The sequence below is a fragment of the Natrix helvetica genome (genome assembly GCF_964273705.1).
Source record: "Natrix helvetica genome assembly, chromosome: 16".
In the NCBI taxonomy this organism is placed as follows: Eukaryota; Metazoa; Chordata; class Lepidosauria; order Squamata; family Natricidae; genus Natrix; species Natrix helvetica.
Window position 1 is genome coordinate 1921982 of NC_138563.1, and position 17230 is coordinate 1939211.

The 17230-nt window shown below is 47.3% G+C and overlaps 2 protein-coding genes across 9 annotated transcripts in view; one reads left to right on the plus strand and one right to left on the minus strand.

The window, feature by feature from the left end:
• Positions 1–103: 103 nt before the first annotated feature.
• RIIAD1 (regulatory subunit of type II PKA R-subunit domain containing 1) lies at positions 104–4404 on the minus strand. The gene is made up of 4 exons (XM_081968124.1): positions 4174–4404; positions 3166–3242; positions 1649–1695; positions 104–1105 (listed from the first exon to the last, which is right to left on the minus strand). The coding sequence occupies exons 1-4, from the start codon at positions 4255–4257 to the stop codon at positions 1032–1034; spliced, it is 282 nt and encodes a 93-aa protein (XP_081824250.1). The 5' UTR covers positions 4258–4404; the 3' UTR covers positions 104–1031.
• A 5273-nt stretch (positions 4405–9677) lies between these two features.
• The window catches only part of CELF3 (CUGBP Elav-like family member 3), a 35328-nt gene continuing 27775 nt past the window's right edge, over positions 9678–17230 (plus strand). For 2 of the 8 annotated variants that reach the window (XR_014176582.1, XM_081968101.1), the window contains exon 1: positions 10571–11013. Coding sequence is in view for 6 of the 8 variants with exons in the window: in XM_081968101.1 (XP_081824227.1) it covers positions 10869–11013 (145 nt within the window). In the remaining 2 variants the exon portion in view is untranslated. Of the gene's footprint in view, positions 10230–10570; positions 11014–11856; positions 11943–12951; positions 14398–17230 lie in introns of those variants that run through there. The other 6 variants (XM_081968105.1, XM_081968100.1, XM_081968103.1 and 3 more) reach the window with 6 other exon arrangements.

Sequence of the window (17230 nt, forward strand, 5' to 3'; positions counted from 1 at the left end):
TGCCAGCCGTGGGGGGGGGGGCACGGGTGGGGGGGGGGGACTGCGGTCGCGGCAGCCCTGGACGTTCGCAAAAGGGAAGGGGCTGCCTTTGCGTTGAAGAGTCTCCGGAAGGGGTCTGCGAGGAAGGGGAGGTGGAAATGGACCCCTCGAAAAAGGGGGTCGGGTTTCGGGGTGCCTGTTGCGGGTTCTGCAAGCTGCGTACACTTAACTTTATTGGATTTCTAGACCGCCCCTCTCAAAAGAGACTCCTCACACCTGGGTAAAGGGGTACCTTGGCGCCTGCAGGGGAGGGTGGCACGGGGGGGGGGGATTGTTCCTAAATCCTGACATCCTCAGCCTCGCTCCCCTCCCCCCCCCCCCGTTGGCTCTGCCACCGATGCCACCATTGGGGTGAAGGGACGTTTTCCATCATGGTGGAGCAGCCGTGGGTGGGCGTAGGTATTCCTGCCCCCCCCCCCTCCCCTCGGACTTTTGACTTGCAACTTAGCACATCTGGGTAGTAACCCACAGTCCTCGGCTTAACCATCACGGAGCCCATTTCCGTTGCTGAATAAGTCGTTAAGTGAGTTTTGCCCCCATGTTACGACTTTGCCGTTAAGTGAATCACTGCTAACGCAGCATCCGATTTCCCCCGTGACTTCGCCGGTCAGAAGGTCGCAAAAGGGGGGATACCCCTGCGACCGTCGTAAGTGTGAGTCAGTTGCCGAGCGTCTAGATTTTGATCACGCGGCCGCAGGGACGGTGCGGCAACGGTCGTAAGGGGGGGGGAGGAAACCCGGCCCTAAGTCTCTTCGGTGACGCTGTAGCTTTGAGCCGTCACTAAGTGAACCGTCGCAAGTCGAGGACTGCCTGTGCAGGGTGCAACTGTGCCTGGAGCCGGCACGCGTTTCATTCCCCCCCCCCTTGAGTGGGGAGGAAAGCAAGCCAATTTCATGCCGTTTGTGAGCTTTTATTAACAACCGATGGAAAAGGAAAGATTTTGCAAGAAATATAATAATTTGGGTATTTACATTTCCAAAGCAAAAAGGCCCTTAAATTGCCTGGTTTAGCTTCTCCATCATCTGTTGCTGGATCTTTTTCGGCAGCTCCGGGTTGGTGAAATAATCTGGAAGGTGAAAGGGAGGGAGAAATTAGGTTTTCAAACCAGCCCTGCTGTGTGTAGGCGATCCTCCGGCAGCGCGACTCGAACCCGGCCCCCGTGGAGAGGACGGTGTGGCTGAGCCTTTTCCTTGCTGGAGGGTTTCAAGAAAAGATTTCGAACGGTCCTTTGTCCACAGTGGAATAAGCTCTCCTGCCTTGGGGCCTCTGGGGTTGGGCTAGATGACCTCCCAGGTGCCCTTCCAGCCTTAGGATTCTCTGTGTGCCCTTGATTGCGAATCTGGGGCTCGTTTAGCCTATAGGCCTCCTTTTCGTGAGCTTTGGGAGTTTATTTTATTTTATTTGAAGCCCTGCTGGCTTGGCCCTCTTCCCCGGGGATTCCCTCCGCCCTTGCATTGACGGGAGAACATTGGAGGGGGTCATGAAGGCCATCTAGCCCACCTCCCCCAAATAATAATAATCTGAATTTTCCAAGAGGCCCATCCGATCCCAGCCAACCGGCACTCCACCCAATGGGGGGGTTTGTTGAAATAAATTTTATTTCTCTCACCTGCTGCAAATTCTCGGATATTCTCCGGCCTTTTCATCAGGATGTCTCTGGAAATCACCCAAGGATGAGGGGGAAACAGGGCAGAAAAGCAGATTTTCAAATACTTTTTTCCCATGAAGACACCTCCCCCCCCCCACCTCCCCCCAATCTCCCACCCTGCCCAGTTCAGCCTCGTCCCTTGTCAAATTGGTAAATGCCCCCTCCCCTTATCGGCAATCGATAAGGCAATTAGAGAGACCCAGGAGGAATGTTTCATTTATTATATCTGCCCTCGTTCTGCCTCGGCGGGGGGAGAATTTGGGGAGGGGGCCCCCGAATGGAGCTTTGGCTGGGAAAATTAAAGAGCCTACGAGAGTCGGCCGGCCGAGGAAATATTTATAACAATTAAAAATGCCTCCTTCCTCCCCACCCACCCCCACCCACCCCACCCCGGAACAGTGCAACTACTCCGCCGTTCGGGAATCGATAAAGCCATTAGAAAGCGAGGTTTTTTAATAAATAAAAAAAAGTTGGTGAAAAGAAATTTAACTGTTTTATAAAAACCGAATAAGGCCACGCCTGGGATCCTGCAACCAATTGCAGGATACGCCACACTACAAATGGCAGGATGGCAGTGGAACAGCTTGCCTCCAGAAGTTGTGAATGCCCCAACACTGGAAGTCTTTAAGAAGATGTTGGATAGCCATTTGTCTGAAACGGTATAGGGTTTCCTGCCTAGGCAGGGGGTTGGACTAGAAGACCTCCAAGGTCCCTTCCAACTCTACTATTGTATTGTATTGGATGTACCATGCTACAAAAAGAAGAAAGAGATTGAGACTTTGGAAAAAGCGCAGAGAAGAGCAACTAAGATCATTAAAGGCCTGGAGACTAAAACATATGAAGAACCTTTGCCAAAACTGGATGCGTCTAGTTTGATGAAAGGAAGGACTAGCAGTCTTCCGATATTTTGGGGGGGGGCTGCCCCAAAGAAGAGGGGCTCCACCTATTCCCCAAAGGACCTGAAGGCAGGACAAGACACCATGGATGGAAACTAATCAAGGAGTGAAGCAAGCTGGAATTAAGGAGGATCTTCCTAACAGGGAGGACGATTAAGCAGTGGAACTGCTTGCCACCAGAAGTTGCGGTGATCCAACCCTGGAGATTTTCTGAAATGGCATAGGGTCTCTCCTGCTTGAGCAGCGGGTTGGACTAGAAGACCTCCAAGGTCCCTTCCAGCTCTTATTCTGCCTTCCTTCCTTCCTTCCTTCCTTCCCCATCACTAGGGGTTTTTAAGAAGAGACCGCATAGCCATCTATCTGAAATGGCATAGGATTTCCTGCTTGAGCTGGGGGTTGGACTAGAAGACCTCCAAGGTCCCTTCCAACTTTGTCATTCCATTGACTTCAAACGGTGGCTCAACAGTTTTAAATCAAGAATTCCCTGTAATCAGTCGGGCAGCAAAAAGCTAAGTCGCCTTGAGAGGGGGGGGGGATTTTTTATTTTTTAAATCTTCCTTTCGCTCGATCCTAGAAACCAACCTGAGAAATCCAGATAGCAGAACCTCAATTTCGGTGTGAGCCCGCAGATATTTTTCATTGTTAATTTTGGTGTTGATCTAAGGAAAGATTCAAAATGAAGGAACGGAAAAGGAGGATTAAAATCCGCACACGCACACACAAAAAGAAGAGTCAGAATTTTCTTCTCTCAGAGCCAGACACCAAATCCTAAAATTGCAAACCGACAAGCAAAAGAGATGGATTTTTTTTTTAATTGTTCCCTTTGCTGGTTTCAGAATATTATAAATCCCTCTCCACATTCCCACATTTTTATCCTTTGGGGAAAAAAATAATATAAAATTTAAAGTCTTCCTCCTCCATCCCCAGATTCCTTGGGATTTTTCTTCTCCGCTTTCCTGGTTTAACGGGATTATTGGCAGTTGGGCAGGGGTCTTTTCTTCCCAATTTCAGCCCCCCCTCATCCCCTCTGTCCTTTTTCCCAAGCTGACCCAAATCTGGAACCCCAAATCTCAACCCGGATTGGCACCAATTTTGGCCCGATTTTGGCATCTTGGGTTTGTACATCCGTGTCTCTCTGTGATCTCGGCTAGTTTTAGGAAGCTGGCCAGGTTTAGGAACTGGCTAGATTTAGGAAGCTGGCCAGTTTTAGGAAGCTGGGTACTTTTAGGAAGCTGGCCAGATTATTTAGGAAGCTGGGTACTTTTAGGAAGCTGGCTAGATTTAGGAAGCTGGGTACTTTTAGGAAGCTGGCTCTTTTTAGGAAACTGGCTAGTTTTGGGGGGAAAGCCCCCCCAAGCTTCTTTTCTTTTGTTTATGGTGGGGAAGGGAGGTCTTAAGCTGAAAGTTTTTGGGGGAGGGGGCTGCAAATGTTTCCCTGCCAAGAGAAATGGGCAAGCCTGCGGGGACCATCCTTTCGCTGAGCTTTGGAAAGCAAGGAAGCGGGTGGGGTGGGGGGGCTTAAAAATCCAGGGAGGGGAGGGGTCCCTCTGCCCTCCCCAGGCCTGCCACCCCCACCCTCCCTGAGCCTACCTTGTAGACCATGAGCTGGGTCTGCTGGGGGGGGTAGAGGGACCCCGCGTCCAGGCTCTCCAGCCCCGTCGTGACATCCACCATTTCGCTGGGTGGCAGCCGCTTCCGTCCCTGGCAGGAGCAGCTGTTAGCGCTGTTGCCATGGGGACAGTTGCTAGCGGTTGCGAGGCCTTGCCCAGAGAAGCAGGCCTGTTCCCCCCCCCTCCCCTGTTTGGCTTGGTTTTTTTTTAATCTCCCCCCACCCACTTTTCCTGCTTTCAATTTCCACTCTTTGCAAAGGAAAAGGCGATTCCCAAAGGGAACTGTCTGCAGTGGGGCGGTGGGGATTGCATTCATTTTGCAGCCCCCCCACCCCAATGCTGCAACCAGTCCTGGGGGGCTGTTTGGGTTTCCTCTGGCCCTCCTGGAACTTTTCCTCCCCCTGGAAAATGGGGCATTGTTTATATCTCCCACCCACCCTAAAAAACCCACTCCTTCTTGAATTATTTTCTTACTCCTGCGAGTGCCACTTGCACAAAGGCCCTTAAATGGGGAGGGGGCCGATTTGATGCTTGGCAGGCAGGGTTCGAAGCCCACCGGACTTGACCCTGGCCTGGCCAGCCCCACTCGGTCGCGTCTCCTGCCACAAGCCAGGGTTAAGGGAAACCAGGATGCGCAAAGAAGGACTTGGTTCGTCTCGGTTTTCCAATAATGGATTTGACTTTTATTTTTTATTTTTGGGGGCAAGCGCAGCCTCCTATTTCCTTGATGGGCAGAGCATTTCGTAAGAATCCCGCAGTCTCTCCCCCCCCCCAAAATAAATGCATGAGGAATAGTCTGCGGTGGGGGTTGGGGGTGCCCAGGTTGATTGTCAATAAACAAGCAGAGGCCTCATGCAGAGAATGCTCCCAGATTCCCTCCTTCCTTCCTTCCCTTTTAATTTCATTTCTTTTCTTCCTGTTCTTTCCTCCCTCCCCCTTTCCTCCATCCCTCCCTCCCTCCTTTCCCTCCTCTCCCCCTCCTCTCTCACTCTTTCCTTTCCCATCTTCCTTCTTTTCTCTTCTTCCCTTTTTGTTTCATTCCCCCGTTTCTTCTTTTCCCCCCTCCTTCCCTTCCCCTTTCTCTCCCTCGCTTCCTCCCTCCCTGTTTTTCTTCCTTCGTTCTCTCTTTTTTAATTTCCTTCTCTTTTGCTTTTTTTTCTCTTTTCCTTCTTTCCTCTGCTTATCTTCCTCCCTCCCACCTTCCCTTCCTTCCTTCCGTACTTTTTCTTCCATTCTCTTTCTTTTAATTTCCTTCTCCTGCTTTTTTTCTCTTTTACTTCTCTCCTGTTTATCTCCCTTCCTTCCCCCTCCCTTCCTGTTTTCTTCCTTCTCTCTTTTAATTTCCTTCTCTTTTCTTTTTTTTGTCTTTTCTTCTGCTTGTCTTCCTTCCTTCCTTTTTCTTCCATTCTCTTTTAATTTCCTTCTCCTGCTTTTTTCTCTTTTCCGTCTCTCCTCTGTTTATCTACCTCCCTTCCTTCCCCCTCTCTACCTTCCTTCTTTCCTTCCTGCTTTTCTCCCTTCTCTCTTTTAATTTCCTTCACTTTTCCTTTCTTCTCTTTTCCTCTGCTTGTCTTCCTTCCTTTTTCTTCCATTCTCTTGCTTTTAATTTCCTTCTCTTGCTTTTTTTTCTTTTCCTTCTCTCCTCTGTTTATCTCCCTCCCTCCCTTCCCTCCTTCCTGTTTTTCTTCCTTCTCTCGTTTAATTTCCTTCTCTCTTCCTTTTTTCTCTTTTCCTCTGCTTGTCTGCCTTCCTTCTCCCCTTTTACAATACCGCACACCCCTCAGCTCCTGGATGTCCAGGCACATCTGTTCCTTAAAAAAAAAGACCCTGACTCCACAAAGCAAAGCGGATGGATGCAGAACCAGTCCCAGGGTGTGCCTCTGCTCTCTCGGTGTGCACATTTTCTCCACCTCTGTGTGTGTGTGTTTGTGTACGTTTGCACAAAGGCGGGAAGGAGACGGTGTCCCCCTTCCCCTTCTCCTCCAGGGATGAGGTCATCGTGGAAACGGAGCAGATCCTTAAATCATCCTGCCATCTCTGATATCCAGAGACAGGGTGCCCATTCTCGACAGATGTCAATATATATTACGCATCTCAGCCTTTCAAGGAAGAGAGAGGCACAGAGGGCCGCCAGCTGCTTGGAACGGGAATCTTTTTTAACATCGGGAGAGTTAGCCAACATTTGGGACAGGCCAACTTTCACACGCTGGAGTTTCAGGTCCCCAGTTGCCCACGGAGGGCAGGATCTGGGCACCTCCAGAGGCTTCAGCTCTGCTCAGTGGCCAGGGTGAGTGGCAGGAGTACAGCTCTCAGCATCCTTTGCTATCGGTGCTGCTGGCCAGGTGTCGTGGGAACCAGAGTCCAGTGAGTCTCGAAGGAAGACCCCCCCCACCCCAATGTCTCATCTCTGGTCAAAATGAGCCTGGGGGCTGCCTGCGTGGAAGGAGGGCAAATCCCCCCCTCAGCTGTGGTTTATTGAAGGCGTCATCCTGGAGAACAGCAGAGGCCTCTAACCACTCAGCTACGCTCCCGAGTTGCATGGAATGCAGCAGAAAAATGCTGTCCATTTGGATGAGATATGAGAGAAAGAGAGATGACAGAAAAAGAAGAGAGAGATAGAGAGAGAAAATAGAGGGAGAGAGATGAGAGGGGGGCAATGGATAGAAAGGCGAGATGGATGGATGGACTGATGGACGGACGGACGGATGGACAGATAGATAGATGATGGATGGATGATAGAAAAAGAAGAGATAGATAGGGATAGAAAGAATAGAGGGAGAGAGGTGAGAGTGGGCAATGGATAGAAAGAGAGCGGATAGATAGATGATAGATAGATGGATGGATGGATGGATGATAGGAAAAAAGATAAGGATAGAGAGAAAGAATAGAGGGAGAGATGAGGGGGCAATGGATAGAAAGAGAGAGGATAGAGAGGGGGGGATAGATAGATAAATGGATGATGGATGGATGATAGAAAAGGAAGAGATAGATAGGGATAGAGAAAGGATAGAGGGAGAGAGATGAGAGTGGGCAATGGATAGAAAGAGTGGATAGATAGATATGATAGATAGATAGATGATAGATAGATGATAGATAGATGGATGATAGGAAAAAAGATAAGGATAGAGAGGCACTCTTGAGGCCTTCCTTAAGGCCATAGTTGGCCCTTCCCCTTCCTCCTCCTCCTCCTCCTCCTTTCTTCTAATTGCGATCTGGCCAGCTGTGTTTCAGCACCGCGGACAGCTCCTGAACAATGGGGCCCAGGCGCTGGGACTTAGGGACTCTCTGCAAATTCCGAACCCAGGAGAAGGAAGGAAAGCAGGGAGGGAGGGGAGGAGGAAAGAAGGGGGCGAGGGCAGGGCAACTCCCCCCTCCATTCCAGCCTCCCCCCCTCCATCTCCCCAGTGTCCCCTCCCCATCCTTGTGTCCTTTAGGGGAGGGGGTCCACCCAAAAGGCTTTTGAGTTGAAACCATCAACCTCTCTCCAGTTTCCTGGTTGTTCCCCCACTCAGAATAAATTCTGGGGCAGGGTCTCTCGGGCTAAAATTGACATTTTGACCCTTTTTCCCATTCCACACTGAGTTGGGCTCACCCCCCCCCCCGGGCTTTTTGGCTCAAGGAACGGGCCTTAAGAAGGGAAGCTACAGGATGGGGAGGGGGAGTTTGGTATTTATCTCTCTTGCATTTTGTGGCAATGCAGTCTGTGGTTGTTGTTTTGTTGTTGTTGTTGTCGGTTTTAACCGTCCCCCCCCCCCCGAGGGGTGCCAAGGAAACACAAGGCTGAAGAAGAGATGGAGAAATAGGGAGTGATGGGTTTCAAAGTGGGGGGGTGTTTGGGGCATCCCTCCCTCCCTCCCTCCCCAACATTTCCCCTCTGAAATTGATAGTTGGAGAGCCAGGAAAAAAATAAGACAGTTTGGCAAAAAAAATTTAAAAACAAAAGATTTAGAAAATATATTTATTTGAGTTGCCTGCTCTTTCAACCGAGCATTGAAGGTGGGCATTAGCAGCTTGGAAATTTTGCTCGAATTTAGGGGTTTATATCGCGTCCCCCCCCCCTACAAGCAAACTTTTTTGGTTATTTATTCTGGGGAAGAATGGTGAAATTTCTCAGCCGATCGTGGGCTCGACGGAGAATAAATGTGGCTGTTTGGTTTAGAGTTGCCGCTGTGGTGGAGCTTGTTTTTCCCCCTAAAAAAATTAATAAACATTGCAATATCCAGGGATGTTTGTTGACAGTTGTGCTGCCCAGAATGGTGCAATGGAGCCTCTCTATTCAAAGATAGTCTACCCTTTGGGATAAATAGAAAAGGAGAATCGCGGCTGTTTCCATGACTGTTTTTATTTGCTTCCTAGTACGGTTTGGTAGGTTATTAGTGACCTTGACTCTCGCTAAGTGTTGTATCTTTTGATTCTTGATGAATGTATTTTATTTTTATTTTTATGTCCACTGAGAGCATCTGCACCAAAGACAAATTCCTTGTGTGTCCAATCACACTTGGCCAATAAAGAATTCTATTCTATTCTACTCTACTCTATTCTATTTTATTCTATTCTATTCTATTCTACTCTACTCTACTCTACTCTACTCTACTCATTCTATTCTACTCTACTCTACTCAACTCTACTCATTCTATTCTACTCTACTCTATTCTATTCTATTCTATTCTACTCATTCTATTCTATTCTACTCTATTCTATTCTACTCTACTCATTCTATTCTATTCTACTCTACTCATTCTATTCTATTCTACTCTATTCTACTCTACTCTACTCTACTCATTCTATTCTACTCTACTCATTCTATTCTATTCTATTCTATTCTACTCTACTCATTCTATTCTACTCTACTCTACTCATTCTATTCTGTTCTACTCTACTCTATTCTACTCTACTCATTCTATTCTATTCTACTCTATTCTACTCTACTCATTCTATTCTATTCTACTCATTCTATTCTATTCTACTCTACTCTACTCTATTCTATTCTACTCTACTCATTCTATTCTATTCTACTCTATTCTATTCTACTCTACTCATTCTATTCTATTCTACTCTACTCTACTCATTCTATTCTATTCTACTCTACTCATTCTATTCTACTCTACTCTACTCATTCTATTCTATTCTACTCTATTCTATTCTACTCTACTCATTCTATTCTATTCTACTCTACTCATTCTATTCTATTCTACTCTATTCTATTCTATTCTACTCTACTCATTTTATTCTATTCTACTCTATTCTACTCTACTCATTCTATTCTATTCTACTCTACTCATTCTATTCTATTCTATTCCATTCCATTCCATTCCATTCTTCTATTCCTCTATTCTATTCCAACCTATTTTCTTTTCTATTCTATTCTTATTCTAATTCAATTCTATTATCTATTCTATTCTATTCTATTCTGAATTTTGATCACGTGACCATTTGGTCATAAATGTGAATCACTAGCCGAGCATCTGAATTTCAATTATGTGACCATTTGGTCATAAATGTGAACCACTGGCCGAGCATCTGAATTTCAACCACCCCCCACCCCCGGCATCGCACGGATGCTTCAAATCGCTCCCTTTTTTCGCAGCGCTGTCGTAACTTTGAATCATCACTCAACGAACTGCGGCAAGTCGAGGATTAGCCGCCATCCTCTCCTCATCCCTTCCCTTCCCCGTATCTTGCAGGGAAGAGGCGAAAACAGCCCCGTCCTGGCCGCCTTGTTGCGTTTTTCTCCCGAGTTGGCACTTGGCGGCCCGTCCCTAACTCTGACACGGTTATTAGTGGAGGGGGGGGGAGCTGGAAGGCTTGGTTGGGTGGAAGGAAGGGGGAAAAGGGCTGGGGAAGCGGAGGAGGAGACTCCAACCTGCCCCACAGTGCCGGACCTGAGCTTCAGGAGGGCTGGGGGGGGGTTGAGAGGGAAGCAGCCCAGAGGAGAAGGGGGCCCGAGGAGGCGGTGAAAAACGCAGCCCCAAGAAGAAGGAGGAGGAAAAGAAGGAAGAAAGAAGAGAAGAAGAAGGAGAAGAGAGACAGACGGAGGTGAGGATTAACCAAGCCTGCAGCCAACAAAAGTTGATCCATTAAAAACTTCATTAAGGGAGCTACTATCCATCCCCCTCCTCTTCTTCCTCCTCTTCTTCGCAATCGCAGCCCTCCCCAGGATGAAGGGTCGGGGCGAAAACTCGTGAGGAAAGGACCGGCTTTTCTTGCAACTCCAGGTTTAAGCGGCCGTCGGGAAAGGATAACCAGCCATTTGAATTTATTTTTTCCCCTGTAGAAGAAAGGCTCGTTGGCAAGGCAAAAGCGGGCATGCCGCTCAATTAAATCCAGACCGCTGGGCTCTTTCTCCCCCCCCCCTCTGACCCCCACCACCTGTTTCCCCCCACCCAATTCCCCACAACCTCTCCCCCCCCCCTCCGAAACTGCCCGTCGCCTTTCATCTTCTTTTGTCTCCGGCTGCCAAGTGGGGGGCAATTCCCATTTCTTCCTTGGCCATCGTTTGATGCTTTTATTCTTCCTGAATATTCTGATCTATTTTTAATTTTTAAATCGCTGTTTGTTTATTTGGGGCGGGGAGGGGGCGTGCGCGTTCCTCCTCCTCCTCCCCCCCCCTCCCTAAATTCGAGGCTCTCTCTCTCTCTCTCCGGGGGAGGGGGGCTCCTGCGCCTTTTGGACCAAATGAAGGAACCGGATGCTATCAAACTTTTCATCGGACAAATCCCTCGGAATTTAGACGAGAAGGACCTGCGCCCGATTTTCGAGCAATTCGGGAAAATCTACGAATTGACAGTCATCAAAGATAAATACACCGGGATGCACAAAGGTAAGGAGACGGTGGAAGGAGGGGGGGGGCAGTGGAGGAGGTTGGTTGGCTGGGTGGGGTGGGGGGGTAGTTGGGCACCTAACCCCCCCCCCTCCAAAGACATTTAAAAGAGGGGGTCCCCCATTCATCTATGGGGCTCGCTTTCCAGGTAAGGAGGCCGTCGGGACTCAGCTGGGGCAGAAGCGGCTTTCCGAGCGATGGGGAGGCGTGAGTGGGTGGGTGTTGTGTTGAGAGCGACGGGGTGGGGGGGGCACAGCAGATGGCAGGAGACTGAGCTGAGGGATTTGCATGAATTAGAAAGTGGGGGGAAGCCCCCCTTCCCCTCCCTTCCTTGGCAGAAGCCGAGAGGGCCCCCTTTGGCTTTATTTTTTTAAAAAGGGGGGGAAGGGGCTTGCAAGTTGGGAAGGGGCAAAACACGAAGCGAAGGGGGGGGGGGCGATGCAATCAGGGGCGGGGGCTGGAGGGGAGGGGGTGCTTAGATGAAGCAGGCTGGTGGGACCCCCGCCCCGGGCAAGGGTTTTTTTTTTCGATGGAGCGTGTTTTTTTTTTTATGTGTGCCAGGCGCAGAGCTGGCTTGTCGGAGATCCAAACAAGCTGGGATTAGACCGGGGTTTGTCTCGCCCAGGAGTCTGGGGGAGGCTGTTTGTGGGGGGGGGGGCTGGCAAGGCTGCCTGCGCTCTTGAGGGAACAAAGGGGAGACGGAGGTATTTTTAGCCCAGCCTGGCCTGGGCGCTGGGGGGGGGGGGAACCTGCCACGCGAGGCGCTTTTCCAATTCGAAATACGCCAAGCTTGACTCAGCTCCGGATGCTTTTTTTGGCTTCCGAAAGGAAAAGCTGCCGCCAGCTTGCCTTTAACTTCCATTGCCCCATGCTGCCCCGGAGCTGCCCGAGAGCGCCTTGGCCTTCCCGGCGTCACTCCAGGAGGGGACGTGAGTTTTGCTCGGCTCTCTGGAAAGGGGGGGGATTGGGGAGACGGAGGGGGCCCGGTGGGTGCTGTAAAGCATCCCCAAACTTTTATATTTGGACGAGGGGAGGGGAGGAAGAAGGAGGATAAGAAGGGAGAAGGAAGGAATAGGGGAAGATAGGAAGGAGGGAGGAGAGAAGGGAAGGAAGGAAGGAAAATAAGAATTGGAGGGACAGAGAGAGGAAAGAAGGAAGAAATAGACGGAGGAGGGAGAAAGGAAGGGAAGAAGCAAGGAAGGGAGGAAAAGAGAAGGATAGGAGGGAGGAGAGAAGGGAAGGAAGGAAGGAAAGCAGGAGGGAGGGAGGGAGGGAGGAAAATAAGAATTGGAGGGATAGAGAGAGGAAAGAAGGAAGAAATAGACAGAGGAGGGAGAAAGGAAGGGAAGAAGCAAGGAAGGAAGGAAAAGAGAAGGATAGGGAGGGAGGAGAGAAGGGAAGGAAGGAAGGAAAGCAGGAGGGAGGGAGGGAGGGAGGAAAATAAGAATTGGGATAGAGAGAGGAAAGAAGGAAGAAATAGACAGAGGAGGGAGAAAGGAAGGGAAGAAGCAAGGAAGGGAGGAAGGAAGGAAAAGAGAAGGATAGGAGGGAGGAGAGAAGGGAAGGAAGGAAGGAAAGCAGGAGGGAGGGAGGAAGGAAAATAAGAATTGGAGGGACAGAGGGATGAAAGAAGGAAGAAATAGACGGAGGAGGGCGAAAGGAAGGGAAGAAGGAAGGAAGGAATAGAGAAGGATAGGAGGGAGGGAGAAGAAGGAAGGAAGGAAGAAACATAAGAAATAGAGGGAGGAAAGAAATAGAGGAGGGAGAGAGGAAGGAGGGAAGGAAGGAAAGAATAGAGAAGGATAGGAAGGAGGAAGGAGGAAGGGAGAAGGGAGAAGGGAAGGAAAAATAGGGAGGGAGGGAGGGAAATAAGAAATGGAGGGAGGGAGGGAGGGAAGAAATGGAAAGAAAAGGGAGAGAGAAGGAAGGAGGGAGGGAGGAAAGAAGGAAGGAAGGAAAGAAGAAATGGAGGGAGGGAGGAAAGAAGGAAGGAAGGAAAGAAGAAATGGAGGGAGGGAGGAAGGGAAGAAGGAAGGAAGGATTTTCTCCCCTTCAACACCAGGATGATCTGCATTGCTTCGTAAACATCCCCCTGATTTTCAAAGGAGCCAAAGCAAGACGCAATTCCCCAGAGCCAAGTCAGCTAAGAATAAAATCTAATTAACACCCCTCTACTCAAAGAAAGTTAAAAGAGGAGGAAAGAAAGGGAGTTTTTTTTAAAAAAAAACCATCAAAATTAATCCCCGACTCTGGGTCCCCTTTAATCTGGGTTAAATCCACAACCCTGGCCCTGAATTTTGGGGATCCAGCCAAGGAAAAGGCAGGGAAGGGAGGGAGAGAGAGAGAGAGCGCTTGTTTTGATCTAGGTTGCCTGATCCCAACTGTGATGGATGGTACACTCTGGCAGTGTGAACTGTGTCGTGTTGTGAACAAGTTTTGGCTCTGGGAAAGGAGCAGGAAGGAACCTTTGCTGAGTCAATCCTCGTTTTAAAATCCAGGAAAACAGAAGTTCTCCTGTGATATTTCTCTTAAAACAGCTGCAGAGCCAGAATCTGAGCAGATGGGGCTTTTATGTAGGTTCAAGTTTCAATCAGCCCGCTTGTGTGCGTCTGTGTGTGTTTCCAAGAAGCGCTGAGGACTAGAACCTTAGTTTTGCTTTGCAGGGAACCGACTAGCCCTTTGACTGCTCTGAAGGGGCCGGAGGGGATGATGGGAGCCTGATCTTCTTCTGTCAGGGGGTTCTTCTGCGTAGGGTCTGAGAAACTTGGCGTGTTTTTAGCATCTGCATTCTGGGATGTCCTTCCTTCCTTTTTTTTAAAAAAAAAATAATAATAATAACAACAATAATAATAATAATTGCAAATCGTTTGTCCATTTTGGGATGCCTTTTTGCTCGGTTTTGATTCGGAACGGCGGTTTCCTCCGCTTCAGTTGTTATTTTTCAAACTGCAGAGACCGAGTGAAAACTTGGCGGGATGGAAATAAATCGTGAACCGTTTTTAGGACAGCGTTGGGGTCGGAAGCTGCATTCACACCCAAAACCCTTGGAAAACAAGTTGTTTTTTCTTTTTTTTGCAAGAGGCAATCAGCGAACAAAGATTTGAAATTTCACACCCAGCGGTGTTAAGTTACTTCTGGTGTGAACTGCAATCGGGGGGAGGGGAGAAGACCACTTTAATTGAATGTATTCCTCAAATAAATTTCTGATCAACATTTGCAGCCCGCCGTAGAAGATAACTTTCAAATCTGAGGATGCTTTGATCTAAAACAACAACAACAACAACAACATGGCAAACCAGCAGTGACTCAGGATTAAGAGCTGAGAATAGGAAAGAGCTACTTTCCCTGCAGCACAGATTTTCCCGGGCAAATTCAGCGTGGCAGGTTACTAGTCCTCAAGAGAATTGACTCCTCACCTCTGCTCCTAAGTTAGCAACTTATATAAAGGCATAGATGATGATGATAGATAGATAGATAGATAGATAGATAGATAGATAGATAGATGGATGATAGATAGATAGATAGATAGATAGATAGATAGATAGATAGATAGATAGATAGACAGACAGACAGACAGACAGACAGACAGACAGACAGACAGACATGGGATGGGATGGGATGGGATGGGACGGATGGATGGATAGATGGAATAGATGGATGGATGGATAGATGATAGATAGAGAGATAGAGAGATGATAGATGATAGATAGATAGATAGATGATAGATAGATAGATAGATAGATAGATAGATAGATAGATAGATAGATAGATAGATAGATATGGGATGGATGGATAGATGGATGGATAGATGGGATAGAGATAAATAGATAGATAGATAGATAGATAGATAGATAGATAGATAGATAGATAGATAGATAGATAGATGATGGATAGATAGATAGGATAGAGATAGATAGGTAGGTAGGTAGATAGATGATAGATAGATAGATAGATAGATAGATAGATAGATAGATAGATAGATAGATAGATAGATAGATATTGGGATGGGATGGGATAGCTAGATAAGATTTCATGCAAAGTGGCACAAAACTATATTTCAAACCTCTCTGTACTTTTGGGGCAACGGGGTTTTCAAACCAGCACTTAATTAGGGTTTGTTTGGAGCGTCGCAGCCTTCCACTTTCAAACGTCCTATGCCTTGTCACCCTCTCTCTCCCTGCCTGCCAACGTGGAGCACGTCCCAGTCCTTAGGCATGGCACGAGTGGGGTTGCCAATGCGGTTTCACTCTCCTCATTTGCTGTCTTGCCAGGGTGAAAAAAAAAAATCCACCCATCTCGCCCCAAACTTGATTTGGTTCGGATTGCCACCGAAAAGCAAAAAATATGCCAGCTTTAAAGGAATCCGCAGAAAAAAGGTGGAGGGGACCTTTGCAAAATAATATACACATGGCAGGTTGTGTGTGGCAAAAAGCAAAGTTAAAATTGCAGCCAGTTTGCACATCACGCTGTGCTGATACAGACCAGGAAAAGGGGGGGGGGGAAGCATTTTTAATTTAGACAGGAAAAAAATCTTGCTTTTGCCCCCTTAGGGCTTGGCCAGACATGGGAGGAAGATTTGGGGGTGCAAAAACTTTCGAGAATTATCCTGAATTTGCCAAGGATCTGCCTGACCGATACATTGGCTTTTGGAAGGATGTGTAAACAGCACTTGGCTTGCGAGAGTTGTGGATTTTCTTTTTGTGGCAGGTTTTTTATCTCCCCAGAGGTGGGCTTGATTTTATTTTATTTATTACATTTATATGCTTTCTGTTATTCTCCACCCTCAAACCACTCAATGGTCTTACTCATGTTAAGGCCAGGCCCCGTATCCTGCAGAGGCAACCTGGTGCCCTCCAAAGTCGCTGGTTGAGGACGATGATGGAGGTATTTCGGAGGTGTTTGGGATATTTAAAAAAAGAGGTTTAAAATGAAACAGGGTCTTCATTTCAGACGTGACCTGCAGGTTTAGCAACGGTGTAGTTAGCAGATTAAAAAAAAACCTTCTTTTTAACTTAGAAGAACTTAAATTGGTATGATTTCCCCCCAAGCCAAGATAGATAGATAGATAGATGATAGAGAAAAGAGAAAGAAAGAAAGATAAGTAGATAGATAGATACTGTAGATCAGTGTTTCTCAAACTGGGGGAATTCTGGGAGTTGAAGTCCACAGGACTTAAAGTCGCCAAGTTTGAGAAACACTGCTGTAGATGATAGGGAAAAGAGGAAGATGATAGATAGATTAGATAGATAGATAGATAGATAGATAGATAGATAGATAGATAGATAGATAGATAGATAGATAGATAGATAGATAGATAGATAGATAGATAGATAGATAGATAGATAGATGATAAAGAGATAGATAGATGATTGATGGATGGATGGATAGATAGATAGATAGATAGATAGATAGATAGATAGATAGATTAGATAGATAGATAGATAGATAGATAGATAGATAGATAGATAGATAGATAGATAGATAGATAGATAGATAGAAAGAAGAGAAAGGGGATAGATAGATGATAGAGAAAAGAGAAAGAAAGAAAGAAAGATAGATAGATGATAGATACTGTAGATGATAGAGAAAAGAGGAAGATAGATGATAGATAGATAGATAGATAGATAGATAGATAGATAGATAGATAGATAGATAGATAGATGATAGATATTTCCCTCTTTGGACTAGTTCAAACCCGAGATAAGAGAAGGCTTGTGAAAATGTAGACTCCAACCAACTTTTTTTTCTTAAGAAAAAGGAGGAAGCAAAGAGAAAAAGAATTCAAAATATAAATAAAGAACACAGATTCTTCAAGGTTTTCAACCTGTCCTTATGTAACAGCCGGGGAATTTTAAATAAACGACAGAAAAGGAAGAAGTGGACATTTTTCCCATGGAAATTTGGAGGGATCGGGGCAAAAGGCACCCGACGCAGAGCTAAAATCGGGATGAAGGGGGAAACGGCCCCCTTGAGATGCAACGAAGGGCCAAGAGGGCATTTTCAATTTATTAAAATCCATTTGAGGGGGCTGCCCATCCCGTGGAAAGGGACTTTGGGCCGCGTGCAGCAATCCAGTGTATTAAAAAAAAAAGCCCACCAGGATTCGGCTTTGGGGGTGGATTAAAGATTTTCTTTTGGCTCCCTAAATGGATTTGGACAATCTTGGGTTTTTCAGAAAACATGTTGAAGGAAGAGGCAGAAAATAACCCAGAGGCCG